The sequence below is a fragment of the Odocoileus virginianus genome, chromosome 4, assembly GCF_023699985.2.
Source record: "Odocoileus virginianus isolate 20LAN1187 ecotype Illinois chromosome 4, Ovbor_1.2, whole genome shotgun sequence".
Lineage (NCBI taxonomy): Eukaryota > Metazoa > Chordata > Mammalia > Artiodactyla > Cervidae > Odocoileus > Odocoileus virginianus.
Genome location: NC_069677.1, coordinates 87248564 through 87263566, shown reverse-complemented (window position 1 = coordinate 87263566; position 15003 = coordinate 87248564). Strand labels below are relative to the sequence as shown.

Below are 15003 nucleotides of genomic sequence, written 5' to 3'. Positions count from 1 at the left end.
GGGGGCTGGAAGTCTGAGAGCAAGGTGCCAGCAGGATTGGTTTCTGGTGCTCTCAATCGGTTTAGAAGACCTTTCTTCCTGCCTTCTCGCTGTGTCCTCACATGACCTTTCTCTGTAAGCATGGCCCCGGTGTCTCTTCCTTTCCTTAAAAGAGCACAAGTCCTTTTGGATTCGGGCTTCACCCTTACGCACACATTTAACCTTAATCACGTCCTCAGAGGACCCATCTCCAAACAGAGTCACGCTGGGTGTCAGGGCTTCAGCATATGGGTTTAGGAGAATACAATCCGTAATAGCACGACCAGAAGCCCACAGCTGCTGAGTGGTAGAACCAAGGCTGTCTGGATCGAGACATTTCTTTATCCGGAGTGTGCGGCTTCTCACATACCACAGCATCTCAGAGAGAGCCAGGAGACACCCCGCTGTCAGAGCCGACTCTTAGAGCTTGCTGGCAGGGAGACAGTTTCACAGCAGTAAGCCCTGTCCGGGTGGGAAGTGTGGTAAAGTCCTTACACAAGCTTGATCACGGAGCATGGGCAGATGACGCTCCCCCAAAAGAGGCTTCATCTGCTCTGATAGGAGCCGCACAAGTGGTCCAATGATGCTCCGTCATCTACCGCACTGCCAACCACCAAGGGGGTTTCCAGGACCCTCAGAGAGCCAGCGTTTCACTGGGTTTTTCTTTTCTTTTCTCCAAACCACCAGCTAACGTCCTAGAGGGTGACTCCATGGACCAGGACGTTGAGAGCCCCGTGGCCATTCACCAGCCAAAGTTGCCTAAGCAGGCCAGGGACGACCTGCCGAGACACGTCAGCCGGGACCGGACCAAACGGAAAATCCAGAGGTACGTGCGGAAAGACGGGAAGTGCAACGTGCACCATGGCAACGTGAGGGAGACCTACCGCTACCTGACCGACATCTTCACCACCTTAGTGGACCTCAAGTGGAGATTCAACCTGCTGATCTTCGTCATGGTTTACACCGTGACGTGGCTCTTTTTCGGGATGATCTGGTGGCTAATTGCATACATCCGAGGAGACATGGATCACATAGAGGACCCATCGTGGACTCCATGCGTCACCAACCTCAACGGGTTCGTCTCTGCTTTTTTATTCTCCATAGAGACAGAAACCACCATCGGTTATGGCTACCGGGTCATCACGGACAAGTGCCCAGAGGGCATCATCCTCCTCCTCATCCAGTCGGTGTTGGGGTCCATTGTCAACGCTTTCATGGTGGGGTGCATGTTCGTTAAAATTTCGCAGCCCAAGAAGAGGGCAGAGACCCTGGTTTTTTCCACGCACGCGGTGATCTCCATGCGGGACGGGAAACTGTGCCTGATGTTTCGGGTGGGGGATCTGAGGAATTCCCACATCGTGGAGGCTTCCATCAGAGCCAAGCTGATTAAATCCAAACAGACCTCGGAAGGGGAGTTCATCCCTCTGAACCAGACGGACATCAACGTTGGGTATTACACGGGGGATGACCGTCTGTTTCTGGTGTCTCCGCTCATCATCAGTCACGAAATTAACCAGCAGAGTCCTTTCTGGGAGATCTCCAAAGCCCAGCTGCCCAAAGAGGAACTGGAAATTGTGGTCATCCTGGAAGGAATGGTGGAAGCTACAGGTAAGATGTACCCACTTTGGGGGGTCTGGGGATGGATGTTCGTGTTAAGCCGGACTTCACATCCTTATCCACGACAAGACATGGAAAACTGAACCTACCTCACTATTGATGTCACCTTTTTATTCATGAAATAGTCTGTAGCCTCTGACCTTGAGGATGTCCACCAAGAAGTCTAACCATTGAGATTTCTTTAAAAAACAAAACAAAAAAAAAAAAACAAAAAAACCCTTGGGAAAATAAATTAATAATTTTTTAAAACATCTCTTAATATATTTTAATTTTTCAAACATTTACTTAAATGATAATTTGATCTCCCTCTAAAGCAGTTTTAGGCGGTTTTAAAGCATTGTTTAGTTTGAATAACTTGAGGCTATTTATGGCCAAGACAGGAAGAAGAAGTTAAGCCTTTCAAAGGAAAACCTGACAAATTGCTTTAATAAAAATGCAATTTTGCCCCTTCTTTGGGAGTCATTTGCAAGACCCACAGCCTGGGCTTTTCTTTTACGTCGAGTGAGAACTTGGTGTCTTTCCTCTATACTCTAACTGCCACATCTCCTGTAGATGGAATAATGCAGACCCAGTAAATAACTCGAGCAGAAAAGAATAAAAATTGAGAGCCACTCACCATAGTCCTATTGACCCTTCTGCTGTGAACAGCTAATTATTGGAATATTTTAACCAAGATGATGTCTTCTAGAACTAGAGAAATGGTCTGTTTTTACTGAAGTCTTCACTCATATCTTTTCATATGTCTTACACATCCCAGCCGCAAAGGAGGTCCTTCCATATTGATCTGTAACGTTCTATGAAATAGAGTCGTAACTGCTGACCTAAGCTAACAATAGTGTCCCATAGGATAGGCATAAACTAGAACACGAATCCACACATTGCTTTACTGTCTTCTGAGTTATCGATATTAGCCTTGGGACGCTCTTTTAGTTGTACAAGTGGCCCTTCTATGCTTTGAGGTCTTCAACTTGAGGCTCAGGGTGGGTTTACACAATCTGAAAATGCACGGCCACTGGCCAGACTCCAGACTCTTCGTCTGCCCATAACTTGAGCTCCGTCATCCATCCACTGAAAGTCATTGTTGCCACATCTCTGCCACCCTGGACCCAACAGGCAAGGTCATTACCTCTAACAAATTTCTCTTAAGGTGGTAAAACCTTCAGCAGTAGATTTTTTTAAATGCTGCAAGCAATGAAAAGGTGAGTAAAAGGCGTTGCATAAACTGGGCTCCTTTGTTTGAGACAAAAGGAATGTCTAAAACAAAATAATTATTGTGAAATGCTAAATAAGTGCTACACGCGTGCACAGGGCCCTCTGTCCCCAGCCTGACTTTGGGGCACAGTGGTGAGGCAATAGCTGTGTGGGAGGAAGGGAGAAGGGGGAGGAGGGGAGGGGGGAGGAGCCTGGATCAGGGAGAAGGGAGGGGAAACCGACTCAAACCGGGAGCTCCAGCAGTTCCCACGGACCAGAAACTTCCTCCCCGGCAAAGCGCAGGGACTCTGGGTCCCCCTAGTGGTGGCCACTGAGATACAGCCTCTGGCAGCACAAACTGACCACTGGGAATGCAGTTTTAATATTTGATTTCTTGCTATAAACTCTCCCAAAACGACAGGAGGGAGGAAAACAGGCAAGCTTCGTTCTCCTCCCACCTCTGAGCCCCAGAAGCAAAACCCAGTGGCGAGGTGCCATCTGGTTACTGGTGTTAATACGAACTTCAAGTTGCAGGAGCTGTGTTTCCTCAGATCAAAGCCCAATCTCGAAAGATAAATAAGTGCGGAATAAGGAAGTTATATTTGTGTTGTCCCTGAGTCGGAATCCTCCCGGGGGCACGCCGCGTCCTTCTGATGACAGCTTGTAATGAGTGAGCCTTTCCAACCAGAGGAACGTCCCTTTGTTGGTAATTAATAGTGATATTTGCCTCTGAGCATCCGGTGGCCTTTCTGCTGCTGCTTTAGAGAAAATTGGGTGTTTGCCAGCAAAAAGGAATCAACACATCCCTGTTCCTGGGGAAAGGCAACTGCTGTTAACTTTCTAAAAATAATAACAATAATTTTCTAATTTCTGGAAAATGGAGGGAGGAGGAGTACTCTAGAGAGTTCTGGGTTTTTCTAGAAGCTGGACACCTCTTGATTTTTTTTCTTGACAGGATTGCACAGTTCAGTCTTTCCAGCACATCTCATCTCTTAAACTTCAGGGGGACACTTTTTTCTCTGTGAATGAAAAGCACAGTTGGGATTTACTATCTGGTGGCTCAGATAGTAAAGCATCTGCCTGCAATGCAGGAGACCCAGGTTCGATCCCTGGGTCAGGAAGATCCCCTGGAGAAGGAAATGGCAACCCACTCCAGTACTCTTGCCTGGAAAATCCCATGGACAGAGGAGCCTGGTAAGCTACAGTCCATTAGGTGAAGTGAAGAGTCCGACAGGACTGAGAAACTTCACTTTCACTTTGGGGAAGGCAAGGTGCCTCAATGAATCAAAGCCGCAAGAAAAAAATTAATGTGGACCAAATGAACACTGAGGAAAACAAATTCACAAAGATCTCATTATTCAGTGGAGGGCTAGATGGGAAATTAGGAACCACAGAAACCACACGCTGACACAAAACAGCCTCTGCTTGATTCCAGCTTTGTTTCAACTCTGTCTCAGTTGACCTTAAACTACGGTCGGTGACCTCCGCTAGGGGACCTCTCACTGAGACCCATTTCAAGGATGAGCCCCATCAGCAACACCTCTGCAGCCTCGCAGCAATGCCCTTTTTCTGTCTTGCACGGTGTGGGCACACAGTGACCCAATCTGCTATTTTCTGGAGATCCAGTAAAAGACAAGACTCACGCCCACAAAAGACAGACCCACGCTCCTGGTGGACAGCTTGGATCTGGCCCTGCCCAGATCATGGGGAATGTGTCACCTCTCAAGAACCTTCTAGTCATGTGATTCTATTTTTGAAAATGAATCCAACCCTGGAAAATTCTGACACCAGCCACCCAGACATCTGGGCACTGGCCACATCTCATCGCGCGAATGTATTTTTAAAGGGGGCCCTTTATGTGCCTGACACATGGGCAATTTGGAGATAGTGATGTTTACAGAAGGGTTCGCAGCTACGTAAACAGACACGCCGGGCAGCTGCGGCAAGCGTGCATTAAAATAGTGAAGCATTCACATAGACTGGTATTTATAGAGGGCAAATTGGCCTGCAGGCTAGATGGCAGCCACACGGAGCTGGGCCCCGTGCCAGCCAGCGCCTCACTATAGGCTTTCTGATTGATGCACTTCCAAATTTACCCCCAGCGATTATGCAACGGTGACAGGCGGCCCTTTCCAACGCCTCAGCAAATATGCCTCCTTTAGGATGAATCCCTGTTAAGCTTTTTTTTTTTTAATTTTATACTGGAGTACTGTTGATTTACAACATTGTATTAGTTTCAGGTGTACAACAAAGTGATTCGGTTATATGTATCTGCCTTCCTCCTCTTTTTTGCATTCTTTTCTCATATAGGTTATCACAGAATATTGAGTCAAATTCCCTGTGCTGTTCAGTAAGTCCTTGTTATCTATTTTAACCTTTTATATATTTTTTTTGATTGATGGGAGCTATGAGGCTTATACAAAAGTAGACCAAATCATGTAATCAACTCCCGTGTATGCACCAGTCAATTTCTATAATTGTCAATTCATCTGTATCATCTACTCACTAACTGCCCCTCCAGCATAGTATTATTCTACCTGCAGATATTTCAAAATCTATCTCTAAAAGATAAGAACTCTTTTTGACACATAACTGTAACCCTGTTATGACACCTAAAATAATTAATGATCATTTGTTAAGATTCAATATCTACTGCATGTGCCAAGTGCCAATTGTCTTATAGATGTCTTTTTAAATTTTTTTTTTAAATCTGCTTGTTCGAATCCAAATGAGGTTAACACACTATGGTTGGCTGAGATCTCTTCCAAGCCTTAATCTATGAGCTCTCCTTCCGTCTCTGTGGGATTTTTTTCCTTTCAAGTTTTTCTCAAAGAAGAGAATTTCTGAAACATTTATGTACGACATAGAAAACTGGGGACAGTGGAGGGTTGGAAGCTGCCAACTTAGTGAGGTTATCCTAGATAACATTTTTGTGGATGACAAAGAGGGCTGACTGTCCAGAAGTCAGTATCTGGGGGTTCCCAAGGAGAAGAGGCCAAACCTTGCTTCTCCATGGGAAAGCTCAGTTCCATTTCCAGAGTCACTTGATTTCACATGAAGACAGCTTAGTCGCATAAGTCACGCAACAGACGGCAGGATTTTTGAGTTGCAGGTCTTCACCCTGCTCTTACTTTACTGGTGAGCAAATTGAGTCCCAGCAAGACTAGGGAGCTGGCTAAGGTCAGCTCGTCAGGGGCAGAGCAACAATTTGAAGCCCAGAAGCCACTGATGATGTTGGCCAGCCTCCAGGGTCAGGGCCCTTTGCATCATGAACACTGTCGGTTCATGAAGTTTCTGTGGGGCAGTGCACCCAGAGGGACAACTGGTATTCAACGTGAGGACAGGATCTCTTCTCTCCCACCATCGGTTCTTTTTCTTTAAGGTTTCTCTGTTGGGCTCCAATGTTATCAGCTTATTTTAAAATTCTTTATTACATGCACATGAATTTTTAACAACTGTATATTAAAGTCAGATGTGCCACAAAACCATTCTGAAATTGAAATTAAGTAAACACCACCTACAGAAATACTCCTGGAAGACCATAATGTTCCATCAAGTCTGATTCCCAAGGACCACTTTCCTTTGCCATAATCAAAATGCCACTTCACTATAATAGAGGCGCTCACAGAGTTTGAAAAGGTGGGATTTCTCAGCTAAGACGGTTGAGGGTTAGTGTTACAGTACTTTTAAGCTGTTTCTACTAATAATATTTCACAGCCTTTGTATTTCTCAAATCTTATTTTCTTCTTTAGATAAGTTACTGCTAATCCTTCCGCTGGCCATTCATTATTTCCAGATTTGCCCTTTTTCTTTCGAGTTGTAACCCCAACTACCAAGCCTGTGAAAAGAGTTCATTGATAAGATCTGAAATGCTTAGATCTTGGGTGAAAATCTCCCAGTAAATCTCTATAAGGTGCAATTTTAAAAAAAATTTCAAAGGTATATGAATTTATTTTTCCTGGTAGAAATCTACCGCTCATCAACATCAAGAAATCTAACCACCCTCTCTTCTTCCAGCTTCAGGTTCAGGCAATTGATTATTCAGAGCTTCCTCTCAAACGTCCACCTCAGTATAATATACCCGGGTAGTGTCATTGGCTGGTTAAAACCTGATAATACCTGCTCCCCAGACATGGTCAACTTTTTGTGACTCTAAGCAGTTTGGGGACACTGTTTTGATCCTAACAATCAGAAGTTGGATGCAACAAAACACAGATAGAATTTTAAACCCTTCCACCACCTGTTCTAAAAAATAAATGCTGTCACTCTGTTAAACATTATAACTCTGTTAAATATTTCTCATAATTTAGAAGGCACTTAGAATCTCACAACTTAGACAGCAGCAATGTATCAAGGTCAGCATATATTATTGTGATTGAAAAGGCAAAAGTACTGGGTAACTATACAACTTTTCATTATTAAAACACCCCTCGTACCAGAAAATCTGGGGCTCCCTGGGCAGATCAGTGGTAAATAACCCACCTGGCAATGAGGAGCCTCATGAGACCCGGGTTCAACCCCTGGGTGGGGAAGATCCCCTGGAGGAGGAAATGGCAACCCACCCCAGTATTCTTGCCTGGAGAATCCCATGGACAGAGGAGCCTGGTGGGCTACAGTCCATGGGGTCACAAAGAGCTGGACGTGATTTGAGTGACTGACCACACACAAGAAAATCCATTGTTCTTCCTTCTCCAGATGGACCTTGAGGAGCTCATAAACTAGATGTTCAGGAAAAGTCAGGGATGGTCACACAATATATACCATTAAAGTTCAAACCCAAGAGAAAAATAGACTAGCCTCTAAAGTTCGCTTTTTAGCTTTTTTTTTTTCAAACTCTGAAGTCAGTACCCATGTTGGGAAGATACTACACCATTCAAATTAAGAGATGAGTATCAAAGAGTGAGACGCCTGTAATTAGGGCATCCTTAAATAAATTGAGCTTTATTATTTCCTAGGGCATTCAGTAATATGAGTGCTGACAGCATGGTGCCTGTGAAGCAGTTCTACCCAGCATTTTCTAATGACCGGAAGAGGATCACTGGGAAAAACTGTGTAAATTACTCACATACACAAATACACACACACACACCTCTGCTAAATACCTAAACAGGCAGAGGGGCTTCTTCCCCAGTTAAGCATGCCCTTGCTCCTATGTTTTATACCAACCCACTTACAAATCTTATTTGCCGTATTAATTATTCAGTACGCCTCTTTTTTTCGGAAGTAATCTCTCTAGGCCATAGCTCAGCTTATCTGTACTTTTCTATGTCATTTATAGTGTCGGGCAATCCTGGGTTGAAACCACAATTGTCTCATTCACTGGCCCATTTAACCTCTCTAAGGCCTCAGTTTTGCCCTCTTTAAAATGGGAACGAGCTTCCCTGGTGGTTCAGTGGTAAAGTATCTATCTGCCTGCCAACGCAGGAGACCCAGGAGACGCGAGTTCAATCCCCTGGGTCAGGAAGACCCCCTGGATGGGGAAATGGCAACCCACTGCAGTATTCTTGCTTAGCAAATCACAAGGACAGAGGAGCCTGGCGGGCTACAGTCCACGGGGTCGCAAAGGGTTGGATATGACTGCGCACGCACGCACATCACAGAATGGGAACAGTGATGGAGCCTAGCTCATCAGTGACTTTTCAGTGTCACAGATTCTATTAGATCATTCCTTCCCCCCTAGATGGCACAGGTGAACGTCGGTAGAGAGGAAGGAAGCCAGGCATTTGGAAGAGCCAGTCCCAGGCATGGACTCCATTGTCTCCAGGGCCCCGTGCCTCAGGATGACATGACTCCCCCTTGGAAGGCACTCTGAAGAAGTCAAAACAGCAAATGCCAACCGGTGATGGCCAGTGCAAGAAATGCCCACTCACAGCGTGAGAGTAAATGCCAGCTGGGCCTCTGTCTCACTTACCTACCGTGAATCAGAGATTGATGCGCTCTGAATTAACGAGGCTCACTGGACTCAAAAGAGGCTTTGCACTCCTGTAGATAGCAACATTTTATCATTATAATGTCTGCCCCAATTGGACATGAATATCGATTATGCTCAGGGCTTCCAAGGCCACTCCTCAGGGAAGACAGGACCAAGAGTCTGCATTGAAATAAGATTCAAGTTTCAATCGAAACAAGTTTTTGTTGTGTGTTTTTTTTTAAATACATTGAAACAACACAAGTTTCAAACAGGAAGAGTCTGCACCAGAACAAGCCTGCATAAAAACAGGATTTCTGTGTTCCCAACCCCCCTCCTATGTCCTTCATAAGAAATCTCATCAGTTGATGCTCCAATCTGGAGAATGCATTTTTGTGCTGTAAACTCAACTGAATAATACGTATTTACATAATAAGTCCTGAAAGAGACTTCTGCTTTAAAGTACGGATGTACTTCCACAAAGCAGACGGTAGGTGTAAATTTCTGTATAGCCAGTTCCATTGTTCTCTTATTTTCTGAGAATGGTGAACATCGTAGCAGTCTGCTTTGGCTCAGTCATGCTGCAGTAAGGAACAACTCCAAGTTTTCTGAACACAGAGGTTCATTTCACACTCATGTTAAACACCAGCTGCAGCCCTGGTTCATGTCCTGCTGGCTCCAAGATGCAGATGGAAGGAGCAGCCTCACATAGGACTTGCCATTCTAGTGACAGGGAGAAAAAGAAGAAATGACAGAACACCTCGCTTCTGCTTGCAATTCATTAGTCATAGCGAGTCATATGGCAGTGCTTGATGTCCGCGGAATGGGGAATGTGATTCTCTCACAGGAACTTGGAATAAATAATTCAGAACAAAATAATGCAATCTACCACAGATACCCAGGTGGTTCGGAAAACCCACAGAGGGAGTTTAAAAGTTTTTGCAAGTTAGGGCTTAAAATATGTGGTAGTCATTAGTGTTGTTCGTGGAATATGTCCAGCTTTCATCCTTCTAGACACATGTTGGGATCCTATGGGTTTCTCAAGTGGTGCTAGTGGTAAAGAACCCCTCTGCCAATGCAGGAGACATAAGAGATGCAAGTTCAGCCCCTGGAGAAGGGCATGGCAACCCACTCCAGGGTTCTTGCCTGGAGAATCCCATGGACAGAGGAGCCTGGCAGGCCACAGTCCACGGGGTCACAGAGAGTCGGACACGACTGAGCAATTTAACATGCACACACTCAGACTCCCACTTCTGTTTCTGTTGAATGTGGTCATGTGACTTACATTTGTCCCAGCCATTTGGGGCACTAGACTGGGGTTGGGGGTGGGGGATCCCTATCCCTGACCCTCGGGGCTGAAGACTGAGCTCCAGGAGGCAGCCCTCCTTTCTCACCACTCTCTGTCCTATCTCGTGCTCGGTCACTTGTGATGTCCACACGTGGTAAATCCTGAGGGCCCTGGAAGGCAGTTGCCAGTTTGGTGTCAGAATCAGTCATTCAGAGTCTGTGTGTGTCTTACAAAGCCACTGGCCTGTTTCACTGCTGTCGTGACAGTCCTGAGACAGAACCCGCCCTCAAGCAGGGCCTGCACGTGGCAAGTCAGTGGCTCTTTAGGGACGAATCTTCAAGTTTCCTGTTTCTGTACACAAGGCAAGTAAGCATCCCCTTGGCTTCCCTTGTGGCTCAGCTGGTAAAGAATCCGCCTGCGATGCGGGAGACCTGGGTTCGATCCCTGGGTTGGGAAGATCCCCTGGAGAAGGGAAAGGCTACCCACTCCAGGATTCAGGCCTGGAGAAGTCCATGGGGTCACAAAGAGTCAGAGACAACTGAGCAAGTTTCACAACAGTATAAGCACGCGTCATGAGAATCATTCTGGTGGAAACATTACAAGTCAGCATATGATAATGCCCTTCCTAGTTCCACAGTTCTCAAGGAAGCACAGGTCACAGTGAAGTTTCTGTCATTCTGGACCTTTGAAGAGTATAGCTTTGCCAAGTGGCTTGGGACTTGGTACATGACTGGGGAATAACCTAACAGTGTGTTAAGACACCAAAGTCTGGGTTGTTTGCTGTTGTTGTTCGGGCACCCAGCTGTGTCCAGCTCTTTGCAAACCCATGAACTGCAGCATGCCAGGCCTCTCTGTCCATCACCATCTCCCAAAGCTTGCCCAAGTTCATGTCCATTGCCTCAATGATGCCGTCCAGCCATCTCATCCTCTGAAGCCCTTCTTCTGCCCTCAGTCTTTTCCAGCATCAAGGACATTTTCAATGAGTCAGCTGTTTGCATCAGATGACCAAAATACTGGAGTTTCAGCTCCAGCACCTTCAGTCCTTCCAATGAGTATTCAGGGTTGATTTCGCTTAAGATTGACTGGTTGGATCTCCTTGCAGTCCAAGGGACTCTCAGGAGTCTTCTCCAGCACCACAGTTCAAGGACATCAATTCTTCAGCACTCTGTCTTCTTTACAGTCCAGCTCTCACAACTCAGTGTGACCACTGGGAAAACCTTAACCTTGACTGTACTGATCTTTGTAGGCAGAGTCATGTCTCTGCCTTTTCAACACACTATCTAGGTTTGTCATAGCTTTCATGCCTAAAAACAAACATCTTTGGATTTCATGGCTGCAGTCACCATCCACAGCGATTTTAGAGCCCAAGAAGAGGAAATCTGTCACTGCTTCCACCCTTTCCCCCTCTATTTGCCATGAAGCAATGGGGTCAGATGCCATGATCTTAGTTTTTTTAATATTTAGTTTGTTTGTTACCACGGGTTGTAACTAACCTCTTCTGCCTGATACAAAACGCCATATGAACATTCTGACAGGTTGACTGTTGTATACTGTTGATAGCTCCAGACATGACATGAAATGGACTTTTGGCCAGCTGCTTTGCAGAATTTCTCCTCCCTCCTTTAAATTCTCTCTTCCCTGGGTAAGGCTTTGAGGTCAGACATGCAGAGTTCAAATTCTGCCTCCACTCCTGACTGTCCATGTGATTGGGCATATCACATTCCTTAACTTCGCCAAACTTTTTTTCATTCTGAATAGGAATGATACTTATATTTGTAAGAAGATTCTGCAGGATAATAAAGGCATGTCATTCATCATAGGACCATAGTAAGTGTCCAGTAAATGTAAAGAGTGAATCTGTGATTCTATAAATCATACTATTCTCATCCATCATTCATTAGGTGACTGTTGAATGTCAATTGATTGATTATATGCTTTACATATATCATTTTCAATCCTCAAAGCCATTCTGTAAGGGAGTATGTATGAATGTGAGAGTTGGACTATAAAGAAAGCTGAGTGCCAAAGAATTGATGCTTTTGAAATGTGGTGTTCGAGAAGATTCTTGAGAGTCCCTTGGACTTCAAGGAGATCCAACCAGTCCATCCGAAAGGAAGTCAGTCTTGAATATTCATTGGAAGGACTGATGCTGAAACTGAAACTCCAATACTTTGGCCAATACTTCTTTGGGAAGAACTGACTCATTTGAAAAGACATTGATGCTGGGAAAGACTGAGGGCAGGAGGAGAAGGGGACAACAGAGGATGAGATGGCTGGATGGCATCACTGACTCAATGGACATGAGTTTGAGTAAACTCTGGGTGTTGGTGATGGACATGGAGGCCTGGCGTGCTGCAGTCCATGGGGTCACAAACAGTCGGACATGACTGAGCGACTGAACTGAACTGAAAGGAGGTACCATATTCCCATTTAACAAATGAGGAGGTTGGTTCTTGAGTGGGGCATTGGGGAGAATAACCTGTCAGAGGTCACCCAGATGGTGAATTAGCAAAGCTAGGATTCCCTCTCAGGGATGCCCACCTTCGAGTCTGTCTCTTTTGTGCCTCTCCAGGGATGGCATAGCACACCAAGGCACAGTGAAAGCTGTGGTTATTGATGAAAGTTCATTAGTACGTAGACTGCAGTGGTTCAATGAGATATTCTTTTTCTAAACTTTTTATTTTGTATCAGAGTATAGCTGATTAACAGTGTTGTGATGGTTTCAGGTGGACAGCAAAGGAACTCAGCCATACATACTCGTGTATCCCTTCTCCCCCAAACTCCCCTCCCATCCAGGCTGCCACATAACGAGGAGCAGAGTTCCCTGTGCTGGGCAGCAGGTCCTTGTTGGTTGCCCATTTTAAACCTAGCAGGGTGTACAGGCAACCAAGAGTCCATTCTCTAGGACGGTGAGTCTCTTTCTGCTTTGTAAGGAGGTCCGTTTGTAAAATTTCTTTTTGATTCCACATGTAAGGGACATCATAGGCCTTTCAGCTTCTCCATCTGAGTTACTCAGTAGGATCATCTCTAGATCCATCCATTTGCTTCACATGGCATTCTTTCATTCTTTTTAACGGCTGAGTAATATTCCATTGTGTGTATGGACCGCATCTTCCTTATCCAGTCCTCTGTCTGTGGACATTTAGATTGCTTCCGTGTCTTGCTCACAGCACCATTGTGAACAGTGCTGCAGTGAGCATTGAAGAACAATAGACTCTCCAACCATTTTTACCCCCAAATATACGCCCAGGAGTGGGACTGCAGGGTTAGATAGCTATACACTATGTAGCTCTAGTCTTAGTTGTTTGAGGAATCTCCACACTGCTCTCTGTAGTGGATGCACCAATTTCTTTTGATTCCTGGCGCTGGCTTCCCTAATCAGGCTCACCTCACCTGACTGCAGGAGGCAGGTGGGGGCATCTGCTTTTACATAACAGTTGGCACTGAGTCTCTTGAAAGGAAACCTACTTGTTCATACCCTCAGATTCCACCCGGTTCTACGTTATCAGGCAACCACTCCAGTCGACACTCCGGGCCGACACAGTCCAAAGCAGTTTTGTTCTCTGTCAAGCATAACCTGAAGTGCAACCACGCAGCCAGCTCAAGAAACCCTGAGGGCAGGAGAAAACAGAGTTTAACATTGAAAGGGAAGAATCAATTTAGACTCTGAGCTTCCTGCCAGAAAGCACGATAATAAAAAGATTTAGGCCCTGTCGGGGTTTCCTTTTCACCACAAACCAACCAACAAGATGGTTTTTGGAGTTTGAGGGGGATGAGGATTGTTCTTCTCTAGTCACTGAGGCCATCCTTAGAAGACTTTAATCAAACATTTGCTAAGTAAATACATTTTCTTTTACATTTTCTCAAGCATAGTTTCTATAGGGTGAATGTTAAAAGAAGCCTGTGAAAGCTGGTGGATAAAGGAGGGGCTGTCGGGTAATGACGTTAGAGAAGAACAGAGAGCAGGGAGCAGCGAAGGGACAAGCCTGATGGCTGAACCTGAAATCGAAAAATGCTATGTTCACATTAGCCCCGGAGAGTTGTTGTTCGGTCAGCGAGGCTTTGCGACCCCATGGACCGCAGCATGCCAGGCCTCCCTGTCCTTCACTATCTCCCTGAGTTTGCTTAAACCCATGTCTGTTGAGTCAGTGATGCCATCCAACCATCTCATCCTCTGTAGCCCCCTTCTCCTCCCACCTTCAATCTTTCCCAACATCATGGTCTTTTCCAGTAAGTCAGTTCTTTGCATCAGGTGGCCAAAGTATTGGAGCTTCAGCGTCAGTCCATCCAATGAATATTCAGGACTGATTTCCTTTAGGATTGACTGGTTGGATCTCCTTGCTGTCCAAGGGACTCTCAAGAGTCTTCATCAGCACCACGACTCAAAAACATCAATTCTTCAGTGCTTAGCTTTCTTTATGGTCCAAGTTTCACATCCATACATGCCTACTGTAAAAACCACAGCTTTGACTATATGGACTTTTGCCCAAAATTAAGTATGTTTAAAACAACTCAGGGAGCTAAAGTAGTAGTGAAGTGTTTGCTTTAGATATTAGGTCATATGTATTGTCTGTCTCCCCAAAGTTGGAAAGATGTAAAACCAAGGGGGAAAGGGGGGGGGGGGGGGCGTTGGATGAATTGGGAAGCAGGGATTGACATATACACACTGTTGATACTATATATAAAATAGATAGGGCTTCCCCGGTGGCTCAGATGGTAAAGAATCTGCCTGCAATGTGGTAGACCCAGGTTTAATCCCTGGGTCGGGAAGATCCCCTGGAGAAGGGAACGGCAACCCACTCCAGGGAGAATTTCATGGACAGAGGAGCCTGGCGGGCTACAGACCCTGGGGTCACAGAGAGTCGGACACAACTGAGAGACTAATACATAAAACAGATAGCTAATGAGAACCTATTGTCCAGCACACCAACTCTACCCAATGCTCTGTGGTGACCATAATGGGGAGGAAATCCAAAAATGA

At 45.5% G+C, this 15003-nt stretch overlaps 1 protein-coding gene across 2 annotated transcripts in view; it reads left to right on the top strand.

Moving 5' to 3' along the window:
- The window catches only part of KCNJ6 (potassium inwardly rectifying channel subfamily J member 6), a 330242-nt gene that overhangs the window by 224782 nt on the left and 90457 nt on the right, over positions 1-15003 (top strand). For both annotated transcript variants that reach the window (XM_070466983.1, XM_070466984.1), the window contains exon 3: positions 706-1626. In XM_070466983.1, coding sequence (XP_070323084.1) covers positions 706-1626 — 921 coding nt within the window. The remainder of the gene's footprint in view (positions 1-705; positions 1627-15003) is intronic.